The 22,893-nt window shown below is 56.7% G+C and overlaps 3 protein-coding genes across 3 annotated transcripts; 1 reads left to right on the plus strand and 2 right to left on the minus strand.

The window, feature by feature from the left end:
• Positions 1–2,514: 2,514 nt before the first annotated feature.
• On the plus strand, positions 2,515–7,717 carry NCLIV_005050 (putative coatomer delta subunit; the record flags this gene model as incomplete). The annotated part of the gene is made up of 9 exons (XM_003880015.1): positions 2,515–2,641; positions 3,117–3,262; positions 3,704–3,898; positions 4,486–5,005; positions 5,166–5,252; positions 5,664–5,743; positions 6,200–6,358; positions 6,695–6,841; positions 7,274–7,717. 9 exons carry the CDS (start codon positions 2,515–2,517, stop codon positions 7,715–7,717), a joined length of 1,905 nt encoding a protein of 634 aa, XP_003880064.1.
• A 1,810-nt stretch (positions 7,718–9,527) lies between these two features.
• NCLIV_005060 (conserved hypothetical protein) lies at positions 9,528–12,631 on the minus strand (the record flags this gene model as incomplete). Its single annotated transcript, XM_003880016.1, has 5 exons — positions 9,528–9,935; positions 10,176–10,412; positions 11,261–11,341; positions 11,746–11,997; positions 12,224–12,631. 5 exons carry the CDS (start codon positions 12,629–12,631, stop codon positions 9,528–9,530), a joined length of 1,386 nt encoding a protein of 461 aa, XP_003880065.1.
• A 2,640-nt stretch (positions 12,632–15,271) lies between these two features.
• On the minus strand, positions 15,272–22,207 carry NCLIV_005070 (conserved hypothetical protein; the record flags this gene model as incomplete). Its single annotated transcript, XM_003880017.1, has 8 exons — positions 15,272–15,539; positions 15,979–16,090; positions 16,440–16,584; positions 17,389–17,490; positions 18,192–18,933; positions 19,392–19,450; positions 19,806–19,892; positions 20,465–22,207. 8 exons carry the CDS (start codon positions 22,205–22,207, stop codon positions 15,272–15,274), a joined length of 3,258 nt encoding a protein of 1,085 aa, XP_003880066.1.
• Positions 22,208–22,893: the final 686 nt, after the last annotated feature.

A 22,893-nucleotide genomic window follows, 5' to 3' on the forward strand; every position in this document is an offset into this window, starting at 1 on the left:
CACAGAGGCGATGGGAGACCGGTGTGTCGGAGCGTTTCGCCGTTCTTCAATTCCAGAAGAGAACTTCTCGGATATATGTATCCAGTGTTTTCGAGGCTCTCTGTCGTGACACGTACCTTCTCGCTCACGGCCTTACTCCCTCCTCGTACTTTGGTTACCTACAAAGCTAGAAGTGCACCGATGTGCGATCGCTCTCTCTGTGGAAACTGAGAGAACCCGTACTCGGCCGCTGTCCGGGTGAGAAAGCTTTTGCATGCTTAACCGAGGTACGGCACGCGCCCGATCGTTGTTGGTTCCCGAGACAAAACAAAAAGGCATTCTTTCTGCAGGATACGCCCCAGTTTGTCCTGTCTAGCATTTCGTGGACTCTGTTTTATGAGCAGTCTCCTCGCCAGACAACGTCTAGAATCCCTCCTTTGGCGCCGCTCTCGGCGGAAAATTCATTTCTCGGATTTCCCTCTACCTGAGTGCGAACAAAGTCTCTGAACGCCTCTGCACGTTGGGTTTCTCTTCATATTTCCTGTTGCACTCGAATCGGCTACGAAATATGCTGCACGAAAACACGTCGGTAACCTACGCAGAAGTCACCGCAGGGCTCTCCTAGACGAACAGGATGACGCCTGGTTTTACTTCTCTCTCAGTCTATCATGTACAAACGGCGTCGCTGCTGACGTGCCGACTTTTTCCTGCAGGCACGCCTTCCTAGGGAAAGGCGCCGTCTTCGAGGTCGGCGGGCGCTCCCTTGAAGAAACACGAGAGAAAGTTTCTCTTTTGAAGGAGGCACTTTTATTGCCCTGAAAAGGCAAGGTAGACGCACACAAGAGCCAGACGGGGGGGACCGGGGCTCGGAGCAGTGAGACACACTGTGAGGAGGGCGAGTGCAAGAAGACGTGAGGGCAGTAAGCGTTGACCAGGATCTGTTTCTTCACCTAAAGAGAGCCTAACTGTCCGTTCACACGATCAGGACAGCGGTTTGTGAGAGACAGAGACAGACCGCACACACACACACACACGCTGTAGACGAGGCCGGCAGCGAGAGTGTCTTCACGAGGTGTTTTTTTCATCTGAGGGCCACAAAACAACAGCAGAGCGCAGTACCGGGCCCTCTTCTTCTCTTCTAGCCTCGCTCGCTTCTCCTCAGGAGAACCGATAAAGTGTGTTCCATGGAGGGGAAAAGAGGCTTTCGCCTGCCGCCAGTCGCGTCGGGATTCGGCGATTTCGGCCCGGGGCCGTGGCGGAGGGTCCCTGCGAGGCAGTTAGACGCATGCATTTATTTCATCTGGGTCACTTGAGAGGAACGCCGTTTCTCGTTGTCGCGGAGGACAAAATCATATCGTGTTTCTTTTCTTGTTTCGTCTTGCCTACCGCTTTGCCGTTCCTCTGCCGCTCACTTCGAAGGCTGGAACCCACTGCCAAACCAGTTTCCCCCTCCAAAACTCCGAGCCTTTCGCGCGCGGGGTGGTCGCCCGCTGCGCCTTCTTCTGAGTTTTTGGTGTTCAGGTGTATGTACACTAGGAGAACTGCGCTTTTCCTTGTTTCAACTTTGACATGAAGAAGGGGAAGTGGTCTACCCTACTTCTTGCATCGCCAGTCTCAGGGTGCCAGTGCGACAGCGCGGCGCGCTGAACAGCAGACAGCAGAAAGCCATTCGCACAGAGAACAGAACCGGCAAGAAAACTGTCGCCCGCGTTTCCCGTGCTACTTCGTGTGTTCATGTTCCCAGCTTTCTCCCTGGAGCATGCCTTCGGACTCCTGACGCGGTTACCGGGCCAAAGCCTGGATTCTTGCCGTTATGTGCACGGCTGTCCTGCGTTGTCTGGCCGCCACTGCGCGCGACCCTGCGAACTCTTCCGCCTCACGAAAAGTGTGGTATTGACGCGACCACTGCCTGGAAACCGTCTGAACGCGATCGTTTTCCCCCGTACCGCTCTGTGACATCCTTATCTGCCGCAAATCCGTTGCATTGCTTGGTTTCCCAGTACTTTTAAACGGGGAAAAGCCGTTCTCATTCCGTCGTGAAGCAGCCGCGCACGACTGGTTACAGTGAGTGCAAGAAGTCTCGAGACTCACCGTCGTCTTTTGGAACGCGGTGTGCGTACACCTGGTGAATCGTTTACGAGCCAACACTGACCCCTTCTTTGCTCTGCCGTGTCCAGCGGTCGCGCTCGTGAGCCAAGTGCGGCGCTTAATCAGTTCGCGGTCCCCCTTGTTGCCTCCTCTTCTGCTGTCCTGATCGTCGCCTCGCTTCCTTCGCCACCGTCTGCACACAACGTCCCATCGGGCCAAACCCGCGCGGCTACAAACCCCTCTCATTTCGTCCTGACAGTTGCGCCAACCTCCTGGCCTGGATATCTTTCTGTCGGAAGCCTGAGTGGAGCTTTTTGCGGGGCGCGTGGTTTTGAATGTCCTGCGGCGTTTGACGGGCGTTTTCCGGTTTCACGAGAAGTTTCTCGAGAAGTGCTGTTAGGTCTTTCCTCTTCTACCTTTTCTGTCGTCTCCCCCTGCTGCGACAAAATGACAGTCATAAGCGCGTGCATCATGAGCAGGCAAAAACCTCTGCTTGCTCGCCAGTTTGTCGAGATCTCCAAAGTTCGCATCGAGGGCCTGATGAATGCTTTCCTCAAGCTCGTCGAACATGCGGGTACGTCCGCAGACCCCGGTACCCGCCCCAGCGCTTGGATCCTCCGCATTCATGTTTCCGTACACGCAGCTCTTTCCCCTCGTACTCCGCATCCAGTGCATACCGCTATATGCCTGCAGGTGTGCCTATATATAAAAGTATATACATATATACACATATAAACATGTATATGTATATATACATATATATACATACAGATACGTATATATATATATATATATATATGTATATATATATATATATATGTATATATGTATATATATATATATATGTATATATGTATATATATGTATATATGTATATATATTTATGTATGTATATGTATCTACGCATGTCTAGGTTCGGGCGGAGGAATGCGCGTTCTGCGCGGACTGGAGGTTTCCCCCTCTGTTTTGCCGTCTTCGCGTTCTTCTCTCTGTGCGCGTTGCGCGTCACCTCCCTGCTTCCCCTGCTCGCCTCTCCTGTGTCGGTTCAGGCGCAGATCATACGTACGTCGAATCGGACTGTGCGCGCTACGTCTACCAGCCTCTTGATAATGTGTACCTTGTTCTCATCACCACCAAACACAGCAACATTCTGGAGGATCTACAAACGCTTCGCGTCTTCGCCACAATTGTGCAGGTACTTCGCCGCTGAAAAAGAGCCCCTTTTCTTGCCGCCTTCCAAGCACAGCGAGCTGTCGACGTTCACGTGAACGTTTGCACACCCACCAACCTCTGGACATATCTATACATATATAGAGATGTGTAGAGGGAGACGCGTGCACACACAATCTCATACGTATGCCCATTAACTATACATATGTATATATATATATATATATATATATAGGAATATATAAAGGTACATATATATCAGTATAGATATATAGATGTACATGCATTATGTGTACAAATATATCTACTCCGCTCGACGGTCACTGGCAGCCTCCGTTGGTGTGTAGATTTGTGTGTACAGTTCCAGATGCGTAGATTTCCGGGAATATAACTTTCTGTCTCTATGTTGAGAGACAGGAACTTGTGTCCATTTGCGATATGTGTCCTCTCCCTGTTTCTTCGGTAGGATGCTTGCTCCGGTGAGGGTCTGAGCGGTGGGGTGAATGTGGAGCAAGTGGTGCTCGAGAATGCGTTTTCGATTATCTTCATGGTTGACGAGTTGATTTCTTTCGGCCTTCGCGAGGCCATCTCTCTCGCGCAAATCAAGACGTTCACGGACATGGACTCTCACGAAGAAAAGCTTCAACGTATTATCCAAGAGGTACGGGACGCGCTTGTCTTCCGCTTTGAAACGCTTTCCCGTTTCTGCATCCTGTCTGCATATTGCTGGCGCGTTACCACGACCTTGGGGGGGTGGGGGGGTGTTGCCTCATTCGTGTTTTCCCGTCGTGGGTTCTTCGTCCTGCGTTTCCAGTGTATCGGCGCTGCGCGTCTGGCCCCCTTTCCCCCCCCCCCCCCCCCCCTTCCGGGTCGCGGGTTCGCCTCTTCACCCTGTCTCTGGTGTCTCTCTCAATTTTCTCACCTCACAGCTGCAGAATGTGCTTTTGCCGCGTCCTGGTCACGCTCCTGCCTTGCATCCAGTGTACCAAAAAAAAACGCGGTTCCCTCTCCCTCCGTCACTCTAAACCTTCTTTCGTGTTCCCTCTCCGAGTGTCTCTGCTCATCTCCCTACGCTTTCCTGTTCTGGTCCGCACGCCCGACGTTCTCACGCGCGGCGTCTCTTGGGTTTCCCCCCCGGGTGTCCGTCTCTGCTTCGTGAGAGGACCACCCGCTAGGCTCGGTGATTCGCCTTTTCTCACCCCTTGTCTCCAACTCCACGCCGCGCTCCCCGCTTCTTTTTGCTGCCAGGGAAAGGAGAAGGAGGAAAAGGAGAGGCGGCGTCAGATCGCCCAGCGCCTGGACAAAGAACGCGCCGCGAAGGCCAAACCCCCGTCCTCAGGCGACGCACCCTTCCTCGCGTCTGCCTCGCTCTTTGCGCCGACCGGTGCGCCTCCGCCTTCTGTGCCGAGTCTCGCGGCGGCGGCGGATTACATTCAAATGTATGGAGGCTCGCCCGAGCACGTGTCCGCTCTCACCTCGGGCGTCCTCGGCGTTGGCGGTTCGGGCGGCCCCGACGCAAACGCAGGCTACTCGAGCTCCTCCGGCTTCGCAGGCCTTGGCGCCTCCAAGGGCATGCAGTTGGGGCCGCAACGCACCACCCCGCTCGCCTCGCTCGGCCTCGACGCCCGCGCACCTGCAGAGAGACAACCCGCCGTGGGGACGACTTTGGGCGCGCCGGGGACAGGCCTCGTTGAAGCGACGCGCTTGGGCGCCGCTGACGGCGCGGACGAGGCAAGCGCCTTGGCGGCTGTCGGCGGGAGCGCTGGAGGTGAGAAGAGAGCGTCGGCAGAGGCGGCGAAAAGGAGGGAGATGCAGCGAAGCAGAAGAGTTTGCGTGTGTCGCGTTCCTGGGTTTCGGACGTCAAGGGAGAGACACTCGGGCATCCTGGAAGCGACAAACGTCGATTGCGTCTCTGCTTGCGTCTCCAGGAGCCCCTGTGATTGTCAATCCGCTCGTCGAACCCGTCCACGCTCTGGTGGAGGAGAAGGTGAAAGGTACCCTGCAGGCCGAGGGAGGTGAGAGACGACGGAGAGGAAGGCTGAAGAAGAGAGGACGCGAGAAGGGAGTTGAAAACGAATGGCCGACACGCGCCGTGCGACGGCTGTTTGCCTTGCTACATCTAGTGGAGTGGGGAAGAAAGTCGAAGGCGAGAGCCGCGAAGGGAAAACCACCAAACTCAGATCTCTTTTTCACCGTCGCCTTTTCTCCTTTCGTGACTGGCCCATCCACTTCTGTCGCCTATCATCGGAGACTCTGGACGACAAAGCACGTCGCCAACCACTGCGCGTGGGGCTCGACTGCTCTCGTCAAACGCTTTGCATTCAGCAGTGGTTTCCATTTCTCTCTTGCGTGTTTTTGCTTCGTCTTGCTTGTCTCTTTTCCTTTGCCTCTTCATGGCTGTCTTTTTGTCTCCGTCTCCTCTGCAGGCGTCGATGAACTCGACATCCAGGGAACCTTCTTCGTCACTGTGTACGACCCGAGCAAGGCCGGCCTCGCAGCGTTCCGGGTAAGGTGTCTACTTGGGTCTTTTTGTCTCCGCGAACCCACAAAACGGGTAAAGAGCTCTGTTTTTCCCTCCCTTGCGTGAGGGTCGTTGCTCTTTGCAGCGCACCGCGCGCGTCACGGGGCCCAGTCTTGGCTGGCACATGTCGGCGGGAGGAGGCCGACGATTGTGGTTTTCTTCCGCCTCAGAAAAGGCCCCGGGCGGAGACTGCCAGAGATAAACCAGAGAATCCGTGTATTTTCCACAGCTTTTTAGACAGACACACGGTCGTACCTAGGAGACACGGTCGTACCCCGGATCCTGATGTGCCTCCCGTTGTGAGAGTCAGACTTCGTGGTGCGCCGTCTCGCTGTTGCTTCCTTTTGTGTGGAAATTCTGAGGTGGCTTCGCAGCGCCGGCGTCGCCACTCGCCGCTCTTCAGCCCCACCGAAGTACCATGGCTTTGCGCGGTATTTTCAGGTGTCGCCTGAAGACAAACGGTTCAAGACCAAAGTGCATCCGAACATGAACCGAGCGAGTTACACGCAGAACGTGTTAGAGCTGAGATGCCCCACGCGAGCGTACACGCCGAACGCGCCTGCGGCGATCCTCAAGTGGCGCCTGCAAACCAAAGATGAAGTGAGGCACTGTTCAGACATCGCGACGCGTCTGCAAGCAAGTCCAGATTTCCAGATGCAGACCCCGTGTCGCCTACATGTGTGTGATGCACCAGATTCGCGCGAAACATCTCCCAAGCGTACACACAAATGTTTCTGTTGTTTTATAGACATCTGTGTATCATATATATATATATATATATATATATAAAGGTGTACATGTGTATGTCTTCCACGTAGGGCAGCATAATAGAGTCCCATCGATGTGGATGCTCGAGAAGCGTCGCTAGGACAGAGACACGGCCGCGGTACACCAGCAGTGCATGTGGTGAGTGTGTGCCTTTCTTGTTTCTCTCAGAGCTTGTGTCCGTTGTCGATCAGCTGCTGGCCTTCCGTCGCCGCAAACGGCGTCACGCTGACAATCGAAGTGGAAGCAACCGAGCCTTCGCGGACTCTCCACGACGTTCACTTCTCCTTCACTTGCCCATCCAACGTTCCTCACCAGGTGAAAGCGCGTTCTGGAGAGTACAGTTATGTATCTGTACATCCGCGTCTCTCCCAAGAAACTCCCATCCATATGTGCAAAAATATGCATGTCCATATATATATATATATATATATATATGCGTCCCTTAAAGTATTTCATCCTGTGAACAGTATTGAGTCTCTCTCGATTCGGTGTGCCGTACAAGGGGTTTGCGGGGCTCTCGCTTCCGTGGGTATCCTTCGATGAGTAGATCCACCAATGTGCGTCCGCGGACGAGAAGAACGACGTTGATCTTCGTGTCTCTTGATACGATTCGGCGATTTCTGCAGACGGGAGCCTGTGCGCGTGCAATCTCCGTGATGTTTTTGCGTTTTCTCCCTCCGTGGGCATGCGCGCCGTGGAAAGCCAGCTTTTCAGCTTTTCCGTTTGTTCTCTTTCGTGTGTTTTAAGATTCTTCGCGTCGACGGCGGCGAGACGCAACACGACGGGGTGTCTCTTCACTGGCGGCTGCCGCAAATGTCCGTGTCCGAGCTCTCGACAGCCACGCTGGAGTTTTTTGCCGCGACGAGTGTCAGCACAGTTCTCCCCTTTTCCGTCGAGATGCACTCTAAGGAAACCATCTGCGAGTTCGATGTAAGCGAGAAGCGTGCAGATGCGTTCGTCACCTTGTCGCGCGTGTTTGCCTTCGCTCTGGTGACCCTGTCCCTCGACCGTGTCTTTTTCGAGCGCAGATGGTTTGCAGCTTGTTCCGCTTGCCAGGCAGCGGCAGCCACCATGAGGCGACCTTTCTATCTGTTTGCTCAGGTCCTCGAGTGTTTCCACATGGAGAAGACAGAGCCGATTGCGTACGCACTCACGCGGCGCACAGACTACATGCTCACAGTTCGGGCGTGAAGTCTCGCCTCTGAGTCAGACCAGCGAAGCAGCCACACCGGTTTCCGAGAACAAACAAGTCTAACCCGGAGTAGAGAAAGTGCACGAAGACGCAGTGCAGCAAGCCAGGGAGTGAGGAGACTGCGGAAGCAGACAGGGAAAAAGGGGAAGGTCACATCAAACGAGGATTTATGGGCTGTTTCGGAACGAAGAGAACGAAACAGGGATCGGGAGTCTGAACGAGTAAGGCAGGAAGCGTTTTCCTTCAAGTGGTTCTTTTGGTGGAGTCGTGCACAAGCAACTTTTGAACTTGGGAGTGTCCCTCTTTTCTGGTGTGTGAAAGTCGAGACGTGTGTGTTGATCCTGCGAGATCCCCCCGCAGAAAAAAGATGCAGGCTTCGCGACGATCGCCAGTCTTCCAGTTTCCAATGCGTGCATCTGCCTCTCTCGTTAGTGGTTTCCTTTCTTCTCAAGCGAGAGGCCTTTCAGAACGCGTGTCAGCGTTGTGTTGTCTTCCTGTCTTCTTTCGCTCCTGCGGCGTTGCTCTGCCGTCTCTTTGTTCCCCCAAAATGAACCACTACGGCCGACAGGTGTCTCTATAGCACACGTGCATCTCGTCTGTTCCGCCTGCGTCTTTTGAACTTGTTTTGCCCCACGGGAGAGAACCGCGTTTCCCCGTCGGCAGCCGATTCTCAAACGCGCAACCACTGCTCCTTTTTCGCGAGTTCATCTTGCTTTTTTGAACCCGCAGAGCGCAGAAAACGAGAAACAGTTCGTGGCACACACGTGGCTCCAGGCCCGAGAAGGACGTGTCTCTCTCCTTGGGAGCGACGCAGTTCGTTTGGGACCACTGTAACTCGCTCTCAGAACAGAAAACCAGTGGGGTTGTGACGACACCTAGCGCCGGCGCGCAGCAGGATGCTAACAAGAGGAGTGGCGAAACCGACACTAGAGCCTAGGACAGCCTGAAAGCAGCGCGAACGCTACGATTCAAGAAAAAAAGATAAAACGGGGGGACACAAGCACATGAGTCAACACCGGCCTCTCGTCTCCAGGTCAATGACGTGTTTCCACTGTCGGTTCCGTTTTTTCACCAAACAATTTGTAGGACGGCGGTGCCCGTCCTCCGGTACCAAGGCATGGCAGTTCAGACTTCCGGTGTTTTTTCATGGTATTTAAGAACCGAAGGCCACTTGAAGCGTCCGTCCGCCTAGAACTCCTGGCCCTTCCACGATCCCACAACTGCGCCCAGACACTCCCCCACGACCCTATCGAGAATTCCCTGTTTCTCTTTGCCGCCGCGTCAGGTGGCGAGACACCGAAGGTTCTGTACGTACACTGCGGCATCCCCGTCACGAGGGTCCTTTTTCGCTGCGCGAATCGCCCGCTTTCCTTCCGCGCTCGTCTAGGGAAAGAACTGTCCGGACTGGGGGCACCCCTGCCGGCGAAGGGGAGAAAACTGCATGCAGAGAAGCGGTGAATGAGCCGCAGTTGAAGAAACCAATCCAGGCATCGGAAGCCATAGAGGAGGAACAACATTCCGGGGTGGGACAGGCCTCAGTGTCGTCTCAATGAGGCGACTGTTCAGACATGCCGCGTTTCTTGGTTCGTCCACAGGAAGCGTTTTTTGCAGACCCAGTGGTGATTCACCACAGTCCCCTGCGGGCCTTGAAAACACGACCGCGCACCCCCCCGGATCTGGAGTCCTCGCGCTGCTTCGGGGATCTCAGGCCTCGCTGGCGCACCCGAAAGAAACCCTCGGGCTGAAGCAGGCGTCTTTGGCCTTGCCACCGCCTCGGGCCTGGCCACGAACCTGGTTGCTGGAAGCAGTTTATCGGCTGGGAATGTCCCGCATTGGACCGCCGTGCAAGAGAACTCTCCCTTCGCGGGCCTTGGATTTCGCCGCATGGCGCAGCGCAGAGAATGAACCAAACGGGGAAGGAAAGTCACGTAGAGCGTTCCGCAGCGCAGGTGACTGTCCGTGGCCTCCAACGGCACGGGGTTGACTCAGACTGCGCCCGAGAGCCGCGGGTCTCGAGAGCGAAGACACAGGCGAGCGCGGCATGGCGTGCGAGACAGGTCGGGGCGCACTGACCGCGTGGAGACGCGCACACGCCTCAGCCGGAGAAGACCGAAGACTCCGCGGAAAAGGCGAGTCCGGCCGAGCCTCTTGCAACCCGCTTCCATGGGCGTGGTTCTGCGCCGGCGGATACGAACGGCTGAGAGCTGTCGGCGTGCACTGAAGAAACGGCGCACACGGCAGCGGAGTCACATCGGTGTGGCGGTGCCTGCGTGGACTTTCGGGCATGGGAAAAAGCAAAGCATGGGCGTGAAAAACGCAGACTCGGCGCGCAGAGGAAGGAAGAATGGAAGGGAAAAGGGTTGCGTGGAGCGGAAACAACACAGAAGTTATGCAGAAAACCGGGACAACGGGGGAGTCGCGGAACCAAGAGCCTTTCCAGATGAACAAGACACTTACCGCAAAAGCGTTAAGACTCGAACACAATCCTGCGGCCTGTTTTCGTGCAGAGGAAGCCGTGACGCAAGAGGAAGCACTCGCTGCCACACGGACACCCCGATGCAGCGGAGGGACGAGCGCTCGCGTGGAGGGTCGCCCCTTCGCTCTTGCATCTGTCCCCTGAGTGTCTCCTTCCTCTGGCCTGTCGTCTCTGAGAAAAACCGCCTGCGCTTTGCCTTCAGAGGGTGTTGAATTTTGCTGCAGAAACCACGACGCACGTAACGCACCGAGGAGGACAGACAGGAGACACGCGGTGCTGAGAGCTCCAGTGCAAGCGACGGAGATTGCGACAAAAGAGAAAAGCGAAAACAAGCAAGCACGTGCCGCGTTCAAGTCGCCTCCCCTCCCGAGCTTGAACCGAGCGCATCTGCGCAGATTGACGGCGACCGCGTTTTGACAATCACAAAACGGGGGTTTCCCTTGTCACTCCAGGCATCTTGCGACGCATCACACACAGACCGCGCAAATAGTTTGCCTTCTACACCACGGATCACGGTTTGGTCCGTTTTTTCCAAAACCCACAGCCCCATCTGTTTCTGTTCATCGAACCAGCTGGGCTGCCGCGCCAAATGACGACGAGCCTTTCGATGACAAGCGTCTGAGCATCCACGTGCAGAGAAAGCTCGTCAGGGAGGTTTCGAGAACTGTGCCCTAAATCTGAAACAAAGAATCAGTTCGTGTTTCGCGCCTGCAGCCTACCGAGACAGAAGCGCGCCTGTCGCTTCATCGTGGAGGTGACTACGTCCCAGATCAAGCACGAAAATAAAATCTGATACTCGCACTCCCAGCGTACGACGATGGTACTGACCGTACTCCCGCAGGGTCTTTAGCGCAGTACGCTGTAGGGAAGGTGCGTTTCCCCGGAGGAACAAGAGACCCGCGAAAAGGCACCCGCGGCGACACACAGGTGGACGCTCCGAACGGAGCGTCTTCCGTTTTCGATTCACAGCACCAGGCTCGCGCATGCAAGGCCCTCTCTGGTCTCATCCGAAAACGGGTTCCCGAAACACGTCGGCCCAGTTGCGCGTGGGGTGTGAAGTTCTTACGAAGACTTGCGCGAGCAAGGTTCGGTGGACATCGACGAATGTACAAAGGCCTTCGAACTTGTAGCACGCGCGGCACGCCTCCTGCGTCACAGTGGACACGGGAAAAGCGGAGACGCAACGCAGGTCGTGGCTGAAACTGCCGACAGCTCTAGGGCACACGGAAAGCCGATGATGAGCAGCGAACGCCCACAGAAAAAAAAGAAAACCATGCCCTCGGCCGCCGTCGAGGGCGACCCAGAACTGTCATTTGTGCCGTAGACGAGGCACTGCCATGCGGGGCTCTATGCAGTTCGGTTTCCGTTTCCCCTTTCCGCAAACAACGCTCAAATCACCTCTCCGACCCATCCGAGTCAAAGTGCTGATGGTGCAACTGCTTCGAGGGTCATTTGCGCGACAGCTCTCTCTGAGGCGCTTTCAGGGGCGTCATCGCTGCGCGTTTCCGCGCAACAGTTTGTCTCGCGAGGAAGGAGGACGTGCAGGCTTACCACGTGTGCGACGGCACACGCCTCCTCTGTTGCCTTGCAGGTGGAGCATCGCGAGTCTGTCTCCCTCGGTTCTCGCCGCGGATAGGGCGAGGAGACACCTGTCTCCAGGGCGCTCCCTAAGGGTGTCCGGTGAGTGCTTTCCGCCGATGTGAAGGTTTGGAAGTTGCTGTAAAGGTTCCGAATTCTAGGGGACGAAGCCAGCGGCAGGAGCGCCTCGAGACGCGCAAATTCTCTCTGAAAGAGGTCTGCGTCCTGAGAAAACGCGACACCGAAACGAAAGGGAGAGACGAGAGAGATTTTAAAACAGGGAGTCTGCGTTTTTCGAGTCGCATTTCTCTCTCTCTCTGTGCGTCTTCACAGTCCCGTTCTCGTCGATGGGCGTCACTCTGCTCCTGGGAAGTCCGTCCTTCGCAAGCGTGGCGTGGTCTCTTGCGAGTTTTCCCCGTTTCGACAGCGGCAGGGGCCGCAGGATTCTCACCTGTTTGAGAAGCACGACCTCGACTTTTCTTTTCTCGCAGGTCGGACACGCCTCCTTCGTTTTCGCGTTCACGCGCTTGACCACAATGTGCGCACAGGGCGGTTTCCCAGAGGCGGCGCCTGCGCGGCTTCCGTTCGGACGCGTCTCGCCGCGTTCGTTGGCCCTCATCGCCTCCACAGTTCGAAGCATGCGAGGTTCGAGGTCGAGCTGTTGAATCAACTGGTAAAACTGGTGGCGATCGAGCGCAAGAAGAGCCGCCTCTTTCTTCCCTTCTCCCGCGCCGCCTCCTGAGAAGGTGTCGGCGACTCGCGCAGATGAGCGCCTGCGTTGCTCCGGCTGCGTTGCGAAAAGGCCGGGAGAGCCTGCCAGGGCGAGCGCTCCCACCACGCCGCCCGGATGGTTTCCCATTTTCGTCCAGTTACGAAGGAGAGGCTGAGATTTCAAGCACACCGCGAAACGCGATCTGGACGCCAGGTGCGCCGAAGCGAGCGGACACTGTGTTCCGTCGGAGAAACAACCCGCGACTCTCTTCTCCGTAGAAGCCACGCTCTGACAGTGTCTGGAACCCAGGAGTCGCCTCGGCAAACGCCAACCGCTGGAAGACGGACCTGGCGGAAGTTGTTTCTCTGGGAGTCGCCTCGGCAAAACCGCCAACCGAACTGGAGCACTCGCTTTCGGTCCGAGTTGCCGTCGAGGCAATCGGAGAGACGTTTGGCGATCGCGGGAATATAAGAACGACGTGTGTACCCTTTTGAGAGAGCGGTGGGTGTTGCGAAGGAGAAGATGTCAAGAACTGCTCCAGCTGACTCCAGGCTCGCTCCGCCCGCCTCGGCCTGCGCGATTTCAGCGATCTGCGCCACGCGTGAAACCGCGATAAGAAGGAAAAAGGCTCGATTCAGCAAACACAAAGGGTAAAGTTGAGGAGTGGCGAAGGAAAGAGCGACGTCGCTCGCCAAGGCGCCTGTACTAGCGAAATGCAGCTGCAAGAGGCGGCGAGTCTTCCTGGGCATCGCCGACGGCGCATGTGACAGCCGTTCGAGACACATAGGGGAGATGCGAAGTTCCCGATTCAAATTTCGAAAAAGGCCGCAAAAAACGTCTCTCTCCTTCAATACACCGGTGCGGAGGTTCTCCTCGCGCCAAACAGGCAGGTAAGCGAGGTCGAGGAATTTGCGAAACGCCGCGTGGGATGAGTTTCAAGACTTGAGAGACGGTGGGCACGGAGGTTTCGCGCGGACTCAAACGGGACGCTTGAGAGAGACTTGCACAGACACCAGACGCGCTCGCAGAAAACAAGCGTTGAGAGAGGCTGTCAAGTGGAGGGCGGAAAGATCGTGAGGCGTTACTCAAGAGAAAAATAAAGCCTCGGTACGGAAAGAGGAGAAAAATGACTCTCGGCAGCGCAGATAGTCCATGTCGATATCCGAGATACGCCGACAGCTGCCGCACGAGTTGGTTTCTCCGCCAATACCAGAAACGGGCGGACGGCAGCCCGCATTCCAGATTTGTAGGCTTGGAGAGTTTCTTTCGTCGAGCTGCTTAGAAAAGGAAAAGAAAGCGAAAGATGCAGATCTACGGAAAGCCGCATCGATCCGAGAACGTGCGACTTTCGGCTGCCTGACCCGGTCAACCTCTGAATCCCTAACTTGTTACGGGTGACGTTCCGCCCTTGGCACGTTGCCAGCCTCCCATCGCAAAACGGAGGAATGGGTCGAAGAAGAATTGACTTGAACTCTTTTATTTTCGCTTCGGAGACGGACAGGAAGCCGGTGAAACCTGCAAATGCGCCGGACCCCTGTCCTCGAGCCGCTGCGGGCGACACTCATCCCGACCCGTACACAGAAAGGCGAGAGCCTTCCCCTTGAGAGGCGCGGAATCGTGAAGTGGTGCCGAAAGTTGCTTTGATAGACCAGAAATGGAAGCTAGACGTGAACCCATCGCGCCACTCTGGCCCATCGACAGCACACAAGTCTTCAGCACAAAGGTTGGAAAAACGCACATCCGGGCAGCATCGAAACCGGACGCTCTGAATTCGCCGTCTCTCGCTCGCGCGCGTTCGCGAGTTACTCCTTCATATCTCACTGCGTTTGTGGTCTCAAAGAGACACCCGTAGCGCCGCCTCTTGTGTGGAGTCAGTCGCTCGTGGGAAAGCTAGGGTGGCGCTTTGCCTCCAAGAGGGGGACCAGCAGCAGGCTCTGTATGTGCTCCCTGCTTGCGAGCAAGGATTTCTTGAACCTGATAAAGAAAGCTAAAGTATGCGTGATCTACTGGATGCAACGCATAGAAATACAAGCGGGTTTCCATGCAGTGGATCTACATCGACGCCGATACGCAGGACCAGTCGAGTCGGGTGCGGAAAACAATACAGTTCCAAATTGATACTGAGCAGTCGCCCTCGAATGCGCTGCATCTCTCCGACTGTCCACAACTTCCCCCCACGAACCTCTCCTTTCCGTTCCCCGTATTCCAAGCTGTTGCCAAAGTATGTTTTGTTCCTGTCGTCCCTGTCAGTTTAACTTAACGTCCTGGTTTCGGACTGTACGTGTGTGATGCCTGTCTGGAGCTCCCCACCGGTTCCAGATGTTTCCCAGTGTGTTCCTTTGTCGGCGGTGCGCAGTTTGTTTAGTTCTCCGTTTAAACTATCGTGTCGACTAGTTCAGTCGTATACTCTGCCTTCCTAGGAAGGAAAAAAATTCTAGAGTGAACCACAGCCGCTGTTGACCAGTTTCAAGCACGCCGTTCTAGTAGCTTGCGTCTTCTCGCGCTCCTCCCGCAGTGCTTCTATCGCCCTTTCAGACGCGAAGCTGGAGCGAAGGCACCTGCCACGGTTCAGGCACTTCTCTTTTCACGTCTTTAGAGAAGAAACCAGCTGGAGGCGAAGTCGCGCCTCCTGGAAAAACTCCGTTCCACTCCGTGAAGGCCCCACCGCGAGGGACCTTACCAACTCGTGAGGTCTCGCACAGCTCGCACGCGGAAAGAGGCCCAAAGATTCAAAAAAAGAGCACCTTTGAGGAAAGCATTTGCCTCTCTGTGCATGCTTGTTCCCTCTTAGATGCCACAAAGTTGCCCGTTTTCCCACAAGCCCTCCGCGAGGACGACGCCGTCCTCGGCTCGGGCGACGAGGCCTCGACCGTGAAGTTTGCCTTTCCGGAATTCGCCGACGTAAAGTTTCCGTCGCCGGAGCAACTTCCCATTCGGGCCGTGGATCTTCCCGCGAACGCAACCCCCGCCCAACAAAATTCCTCCGTCCGGAAGAACGCCCTTACTCCCTGGCTTCACTGTCCAGAGTCGTCCTTCGCGCAGCTCGCCGTCAAACCTACAGGCGCAAAAGACGCATCGGAAACTAGGCATACGAAAAGGTGGAAAAACCCGCCCTGACACTGCATGCAGTTTCGATTTCTGCTGCAGCCGCGTGGTCAAACGTGCGGAGAGCCGGGAAAAAACCGAGGAGCGAGGAGCTGGGGGGGGACAGCTGCCTGTGCACAGGACGGTGCCTGTACACATGTCAGACGGGCGAAACGCTCCTGGTTGTGCGTCCAGTGTGTCGTCCCGGCATTCGCTAGAAGGCGCACGGCTGTCTACGGGTAACGACAGCTCTCACGAACTGCCTTTCTTTTTTCCTCTCGAGGGCTGAGTGTGAACGAGAGAAGCCGAGACGAGCAGGATCAGCGTGTGACACGGCACCTCGCGACACTCACGACAACGCACTTTTTCTGGGCACAGAAAAAGAGCCGTGCCTCTCCTGTAACGCGTACCCGCGGTTGCAGAGAGGATCGAAGGCTCTGCCTGCACCAGTGTACGGATGACCATTTTGCCACTCTCCCTCGAAGGTCACCAAACACGCCTCGTAGAGATCTCCGAACTCGCCTGCGCAGGAAGAGCACGGACAAAACAGGCGTTTCGTCCAGGCTGTACACGAGAAAAGGCGAGAACGTGTCGAGAGAGTATCCACACCGTCAGCCGGACCGAAAAAACCCCTCGCGAGGCGAGCCTGAAGAAACAGGCCGCCGTCATTTGTGCTCAGTTCACCACAGAGTGACGGCGCACATGAAGCCTGCGGCAACGACGGTGCGGAAACCCAAGACCCGGGACGCAGCCCTGAAGCCGCTCGTTTGGACGCTTCCGCCCGGTCGCCTTCTGTGTGCAGGTTTTTCAGACGCGAGCGCGCGCCGCGCAGTTCACCCTCCACAGAACCTCGAAGCGAAGGAAAACCTACACGGATGAGGATTGTACAGGATAATGGGGGGACCGCCCCCGTAGCGGCGGAACAGAAACGTCCACGCGGAAGCATCCAGAATCAAATAGTGCGCGTTCAAACCGTGCTGGCGGCCTGCCAAGATCTTCCCGTCCACATCCAGGAGCTGACAACAAAACAAAAAAACGGACCCAAGACGGCAGACGAAAAACTGGGAGATGCGGGTGACGCACGCTGGCTTCAGAGCGTGGGCGCTAGGAAGGAGAACTGTCTCTCCACCGGCGCGGTGTGTATGCCACACGCGTTCGAATCCGCATGGAGACACGCATCTGATACACCTGGAAGGCGGTTACTCTTTCATCAAGAATCAGAGGCGTAGCGCGAAAAAAACGAGAGTCGTAGTGTGGCGCTTGAGTCGGCGATACACGAAAGCAACAGTGAAATACACGTCGGGTGCTCCGACCCTAAACGGAGCAGAGAGAAACCTGATTTTGGAGACTTCTTCCCCCGCCGATATCTCTCCACGTTTCTCCACCTTCCCTGGCGTCTGTCACGGATCCTTCGAGACAGGTACGAGGGTTTTCTTGAGGGATATACGCTCATCACTCTTCGCACTCAACAGAAGGGACACCCTTGATCTGGTTACGGCTCGTACCTGCTCGACTCCCCAGGAAATTTTAAGACGAGTCTTGTGTTTTCAGTGCGCACCCACGTATTCACGAGAACTATACATTTAGGTGAGACGGAAGCGGCTTTCTACTGCAGTATAAAAGCTATGCTCGGAAATGATAGTGTGCAGTTACGAAAATACCGTACGAAAAACAGCGGAGTGAGCGGTCATCATCCCGGCGATCCCACAACCGGAACCGGAAGTGGAGCTCTTGCTCCTCCCCGGCGGTTCCAGCGTCAGTGATTCTCCCATACGTTTTCTCCGAACCTCTGAACTGTCTCCTTGGACCGCTCCACTCACAGTCTTGTTGGTGATGGGCCCTGGAGGCCTGCCGCCGTGGAGCCCTCGTCGGTAGAAGCTGGGGTCGTCCCATGCGGTGTGTAGGCGCAGCTCCAGGAGTCCCTGCAGAATCAGGGAAAAGCGGCTTTGTGGTGCATGTTTACGGCCTTTTCTAGGTTGGATTCCAGAAGAGGAAGGAAAAAACAAAGCGTAGCACGGGCGGTATCCGACGCCAGAACGGAGCCGGGCGTTCACCTACCATCGCGCACGGCGAGAGATGTCACAAGACTCGTGCGCGCCTGAGGATATCGGCAGGTTCCAGGACAGCTCAAAAAGTTCTAAACAGCCGAGACGCAGTGGGGTATCTGGCCATCCACTGGAAAGCACGCCAAGAAGAGGCTCCGGGCACAGAAGAAAATGGACATTCTCGGGACGTGGCGCATGAGGCGCCCGCGGAGTCTCGAGTAGCCCGCCCCAAGAACGAGAGGCGACAGCTGGGGCAGCGTCGACAGCTTCTGCGGGCGGGTGGTGAAAAACAGGAGACGGGTGCATTTGAAAGATGTGGAGACACGACAGCGAGCGAGGGCCCTCCGGGGCTGGGTAGGTCCGCGGTTTCGGTTTCTGCTCCATTTTCCGGGTTGCAGACCAAGTTTTTTAAGACCAGCGACACGACAACGCGAGAAAGGCGAACGCGGCACGAGCCTGCGGTGAGCATTTTCAATCATTGGCACGACACACCAAACCAAACACGAACACGCGCTGAGTTAAACTGAGTTAACAGATACACGGCAGACGGCCAGCGCCTGTCGACAGCCTCGGCTTACGTCTGCTACGGAGGGAGTCGCCAACCCAATGAACCCGAGCCACGCGCGCATCCAGGCGCTGTCGACAACGAAGCCAAAGGTCCCGGGCATCCACCAGAACTTTTCTTCGCACGCCGGTTGGCAAGACGCAGAGGAAGAGGGAGAAGAGGGCGAGGCGTGAGACAGGCGACACGGCTTGGCTGCACGTGAAGAATACGGCGAGGAAAGGCCAGGCAGAGACAGGGACGCCAGAGCGCCAGCAAAGGCCTCGTGGTAAAGTGCAGATGCAGCTGAAACACCCGAGGGTGAAGTCGCGTCGCTCGCGATCAGCAAGTCCGAAAAGGAGTCAGCGGGAAGACAGGCGACCGGCGCCTCTGGCCTGCGCGGGTCTGCCGCGTCGGGAGAACGCTGCATCAGCGACTCATCCGGGCTGGTGGGGGCTGCGTCGGAAGAGGGAGACGAGTCAAGGATCGAGGAAGAAAGCGACCTCGGAGACGCTGGAGCGAGGGGCAACAGGTCACCGGAACAGCGAGGAGGATCCCCTCTTTCGCAGCACACCCGCGCGCTCGGGGGCGCCAGGACCCGCAGGGCCCCGCTGGTCGCCCGAGACACCCGCCGCTGCCGCCGAGCTTCCTGCAGGCTCCGCACCTCCTGGAGTTTCTGCTCCAGAGTCGCCTGAAGGCTCCTCAGACAGTCCGCGCCGTTCCCGTCGCAGCCCCAGCGCCGCACGAGACAGAGGCCTTCCAGAGCTTCTTCCAGGCGCCTGAAGGAGAAACACGGAACGCAGCACACGCGCCGGTGCCCTAGGCGACGCCAGCGGCGAAGCAGAGAAGAAGGACTAGGAGCGACAGCGGAAAGCCCAAGCGGGGAACGAGCCGGAGATCGGCGCAGCGACAAACGGAGGCGGAGAGTGCCTCGACAAAACGCCGGCCAGCACAACGCAACGTTTTCCGCAGAGCGCCAGGGATATTCCGGGAAGAAGAGACCTCAGGTGTACAGCGAGAGTCAGTGGAGAGAGACATTCCGTTTCTGGGGACACAGACGGAGGCGCCAATCATGCAGGAAAACACCACGGGAAACATGCCGTGAAAACCTCGAAAGTTCGACTGCAGAAGACAGGTGACCGGAATTGGAGTTTGGGTCTGAGTCTCGCGGGCTCTAAAAGGCCAATGCTTCGTTGGGGTTTTGACCCTTTGGGATCCTCTCAACCCCTCGTCTCACCTCTCTGCTATGTAGTCGCTGCGTTCGTCTTTAGGCATGGCTGAGGCGGATGCCAGAAACTGCGTCCAGAACACAGACGAAACCGAGAAAAGCCTGGCACAGGTGCGGCGAGGAGAGAACGAGGAGGCCGTGGGATCCCAACAGGCGACACCACCAGGAAAAAGGACAAGAGGTACAAAGCACAGGGGCCGTGTAGTAGGCGAGAAGGACGGGAAAGCGGGGAGCTGCGATCAGAGAAGTTCGACAAGCTGGTCGTACGGCTGCAAAGAAAAAACGAACGCGGGATTCCCAGGGAGAGAAAGGGACACACTCTCAGAAACCGGGATCTGAACGATACGCGGTGACACCGTATCGCCCGAAGGCGCAAGGGCGAAACAGCGAGCGCGAAAGAGACAAGTCCGCGTCGCACCCTACCTTGTCCTCGTGAATGATGGAGTACTCGTCGACAGAGGCAGCTACATTGCACGCTTCAGAGTGGCGTTCCAAGTCGTCCTGAAGAACCTGCAAAAAAAAGAGCCAACTTCGAGAAGTCTATCGAAAAGGAAATTGAAAACGGCGGGGCAGAAGCGAGGCGCGAAGCTCCACGTTTCGAGGGAAGTCGAAACGAACAATAGAAAAACCAGGCAGGCCTTCGGATTCAACTGCCCTCATGACGGTTGAATCGGCCTCGGCCACCGCGGGGGTCCACCAACCGGGTGCATCCGCTCAGAACACCGTTCAAATAAGTGAGTCCAAACCTGGATTTTCCTGGACCAGCGATGCGGAAGGAGAACGAAAAACGCGCAAAGGAAGAGCAGCGAATCTTTTCTCTGCGGCACAACTCCAGTTCTCCTCTGGAGGAACGACAGCCCCTCGTGTGAACCGTTGACGGCTGTTTCGTGATTCTGTGGCGCGTCTGCTCGATCAGCTTCTCGCGCAGAACCGCTTCCAATCGTCCTCTCTCTCTCGACGTGCCGTCGAGAAGTACGTGCCAAAGAGACTCGGGCTCAGCGCCGCCTGCTGTCGCTTCGCGACAGCCAATGCGGCTCCTCCCGCTCTCTTCAGATTCTCACAGATTTTTACTGCGCGCTCACCTGCCGTCCGCAGAGACTGCACTTTGTCGACGACCAGAGGGTGATTTCTTCCTCCGTGAAGTGCGGCGGGGCTGAAACGGGAGACGAGCCGGGCGGAGTCGCCTGCGGCCTGTCGAGCTCCACGGCCTCCTTGGAGCTGGGACTGTTCGCCTCGGCGAACGTCTCAGTTAACTCTGCCTCTGGCCACGCACACTGCCCAGAAACGTTCAGAGTTGGCTGTCTCGTGGATTTGCGCGAAACGACACAGCCTTTTCTGGAGGCAGGGACATCACTTTTTTTCCCGCTGGATGGACTGTCGTCCTCAGTCCCTGGAAAAAGCAGAGACGGCGGCAGCACGGCGTACTTCGGTTGGGAACGCGCAGGCGGCGGGTACGAAGACAAGGAGTCGGAGACTCGAGAGCAAGAGGGCAAAAAGACCAGGCACGTGGCCTCAGGCTGTTCGATCTCACGAGGAGATCCCCCCGATCGAGACAGGCCCCGAGGTTCCGCTGCTGACAGAACGGCAGAGCTCCCGCTGCGCTCTTGTGTCTCGGAAGAATCCCGCGCGGAGGCTTCCTCGCCGGCTCTCGTCTCTGCCATCTCCTCAGCGGCTGTCTCTTGCTCGCCGTCACGTCGCGCTTCTCTGTGAGCCTCCAAGTCGCGGTGAAAGTCCAGCAACCAGCTGGGAACTGTGCTCTCCTTCTCCCCGTCGCCTCGGCTCTTCTCCCTCTCGTCTCTCCGCTTGTCTGAAGGCGGCTGACCCAAAGAAAACTTGAGCGGGTTCTCCGTTCCGTCGGCTGGTGTACGTGCACATGAGGCACTTGCGTCTGCCTTCCGTCTGTCCACGTCGATGGCGCCTGTCCTGTCTTTCTCTTCCAGGAAGTCCCCCTGGTCGAGGAAAAGCGATGCACCGTCTGGAGTCTCGAGGGAGGCGTCTCTGGAGGGCCTTGGCGGAGGGAAATTCTCCTCGAAAATTTCTTCCGCTTTCAGTGCGAAGTCTGCGAAGCTCGAAGTCAAGCGGTGGAAAGAGCCTTCGACCCGCTGCGCTACGTCCCCTAGCCAGTCGAAACTGGGATGCCTTGCTTTCCTGCTGATTCGGTCTCCGCCGCGTCTCTCTGGTTTCCCTTCTCCTCCCTGCCTCACATCCTTGCGGGAGTGTACATACACCTCGACGGCAGTGTTTAGGGACGCTTCTGAGAGACTCGCTAACGCCGCTTCGCCCCACCTTTCTTGGTGGTCTTCGCCGTTCGTTTCTTTCTCCCAGTGGATAGAAGAACTCGAAGCCAAGCCTGGAGCGTCGCTCGCGACCGTCAGAGACAGTCGCGAGGCATTTCGATCCTCAGGCTCCCCCGGAGCACCTCCTTCCTTCCCTCTTTGGCTGTTTATGTCCTCCCGACGAGTTGGTGGCAGTCCCGCTGTAACCGTTTCTTGCCCCGCTGTCCGACCTGGCTGACGTCCTTCCCCAGCGTCTCCCGCTTGACGCTGTGCTTCCCCCCGCGAGCAGGCGTGGCGCAACTCCATCGCTGCGGCTGGCTGCTGGCAAGGAGCTTCGTCATCTCGTTTCTGGACTCCTCTAGATTTCCCGCGAAGTTCCTGGATGTTTCCAACCGTCAGTTCATCTGCTTGCCACCGCGTTGCGTCTCCAGCTGAGCGGCAGCACCTGTCCAGTGCCTCTTTTTCTGAAACAAAGGGGGAAGGTGAAGAGGTCTCCCCTCGACTCCCTCCCTGTACCGCCACAACGGCACTGTTCCGACACCGCTCCATGTCCTGTTCCTCTTTTTCCGCGAAAAACCGTCCCTTCTCCCCGCACTTCAACTCTTCCCTCTTCTCCTTTCGATCTTGGGTCCGACGAGTCCATCGACGAAGAGAACGGTCGAAGCTTCATTGTCGCGCGTGTTAACAGGTGCGGTCACGACTGCGCATTTCCGTCCACCCAATCGGGCCGCATCCGGATGTGTGTACGCTGGCCATCAGCTCCATCTCGCCCTTTCAAATAGATCTGCAGAGAGCCAAAGGAAAGAGAAGAGGCCGGAGAGGGAGAGACGCGCCGAGATTTTTCCGGGCAAGGAAACAGGGAGTGACAAAAAGACGATCCGCAAGCACAGAAACTTTCGTCCACGGGCGGCGCCGTTTAGGCTTTTGAGCGCAGAACGTTCGCACGACAGGCGACGAAGAGAAAGAGGAGGCAAAACGTCAGAAATGCCTTGGTCCGCAGAACGTTCTTCTCTGGGTCCCCTGTTTTGGGTGCGATGCTCGCGAGACTGGCATGCACAGAAAGAAAACCGTGACCTGTGAACAGCTTTTCAGTGGACACAGCTTAGGCTCTTCTGTCGCATTCACATTTGTCGCCTCTTCTGAGCCACAAGCAATTCCTGTTGGCGAAGAAAGAAGAGAAGTCGGGGGGGCGCGTCCCTAAATCTGTTTATGTTGCTATCGTTAGTGACCCTCCC

This window comes from Neospora caninum, chromosome II, assembly GCF_000208865.1.
Source record: "Neospora caninum Liverpool complete genome, chromosome II".
NCBI lineage: Eukaryota > Apicomplexa > Conoidasida > Eucoccidiorida > Sarcocystidae > Neospora > Neospora caninum.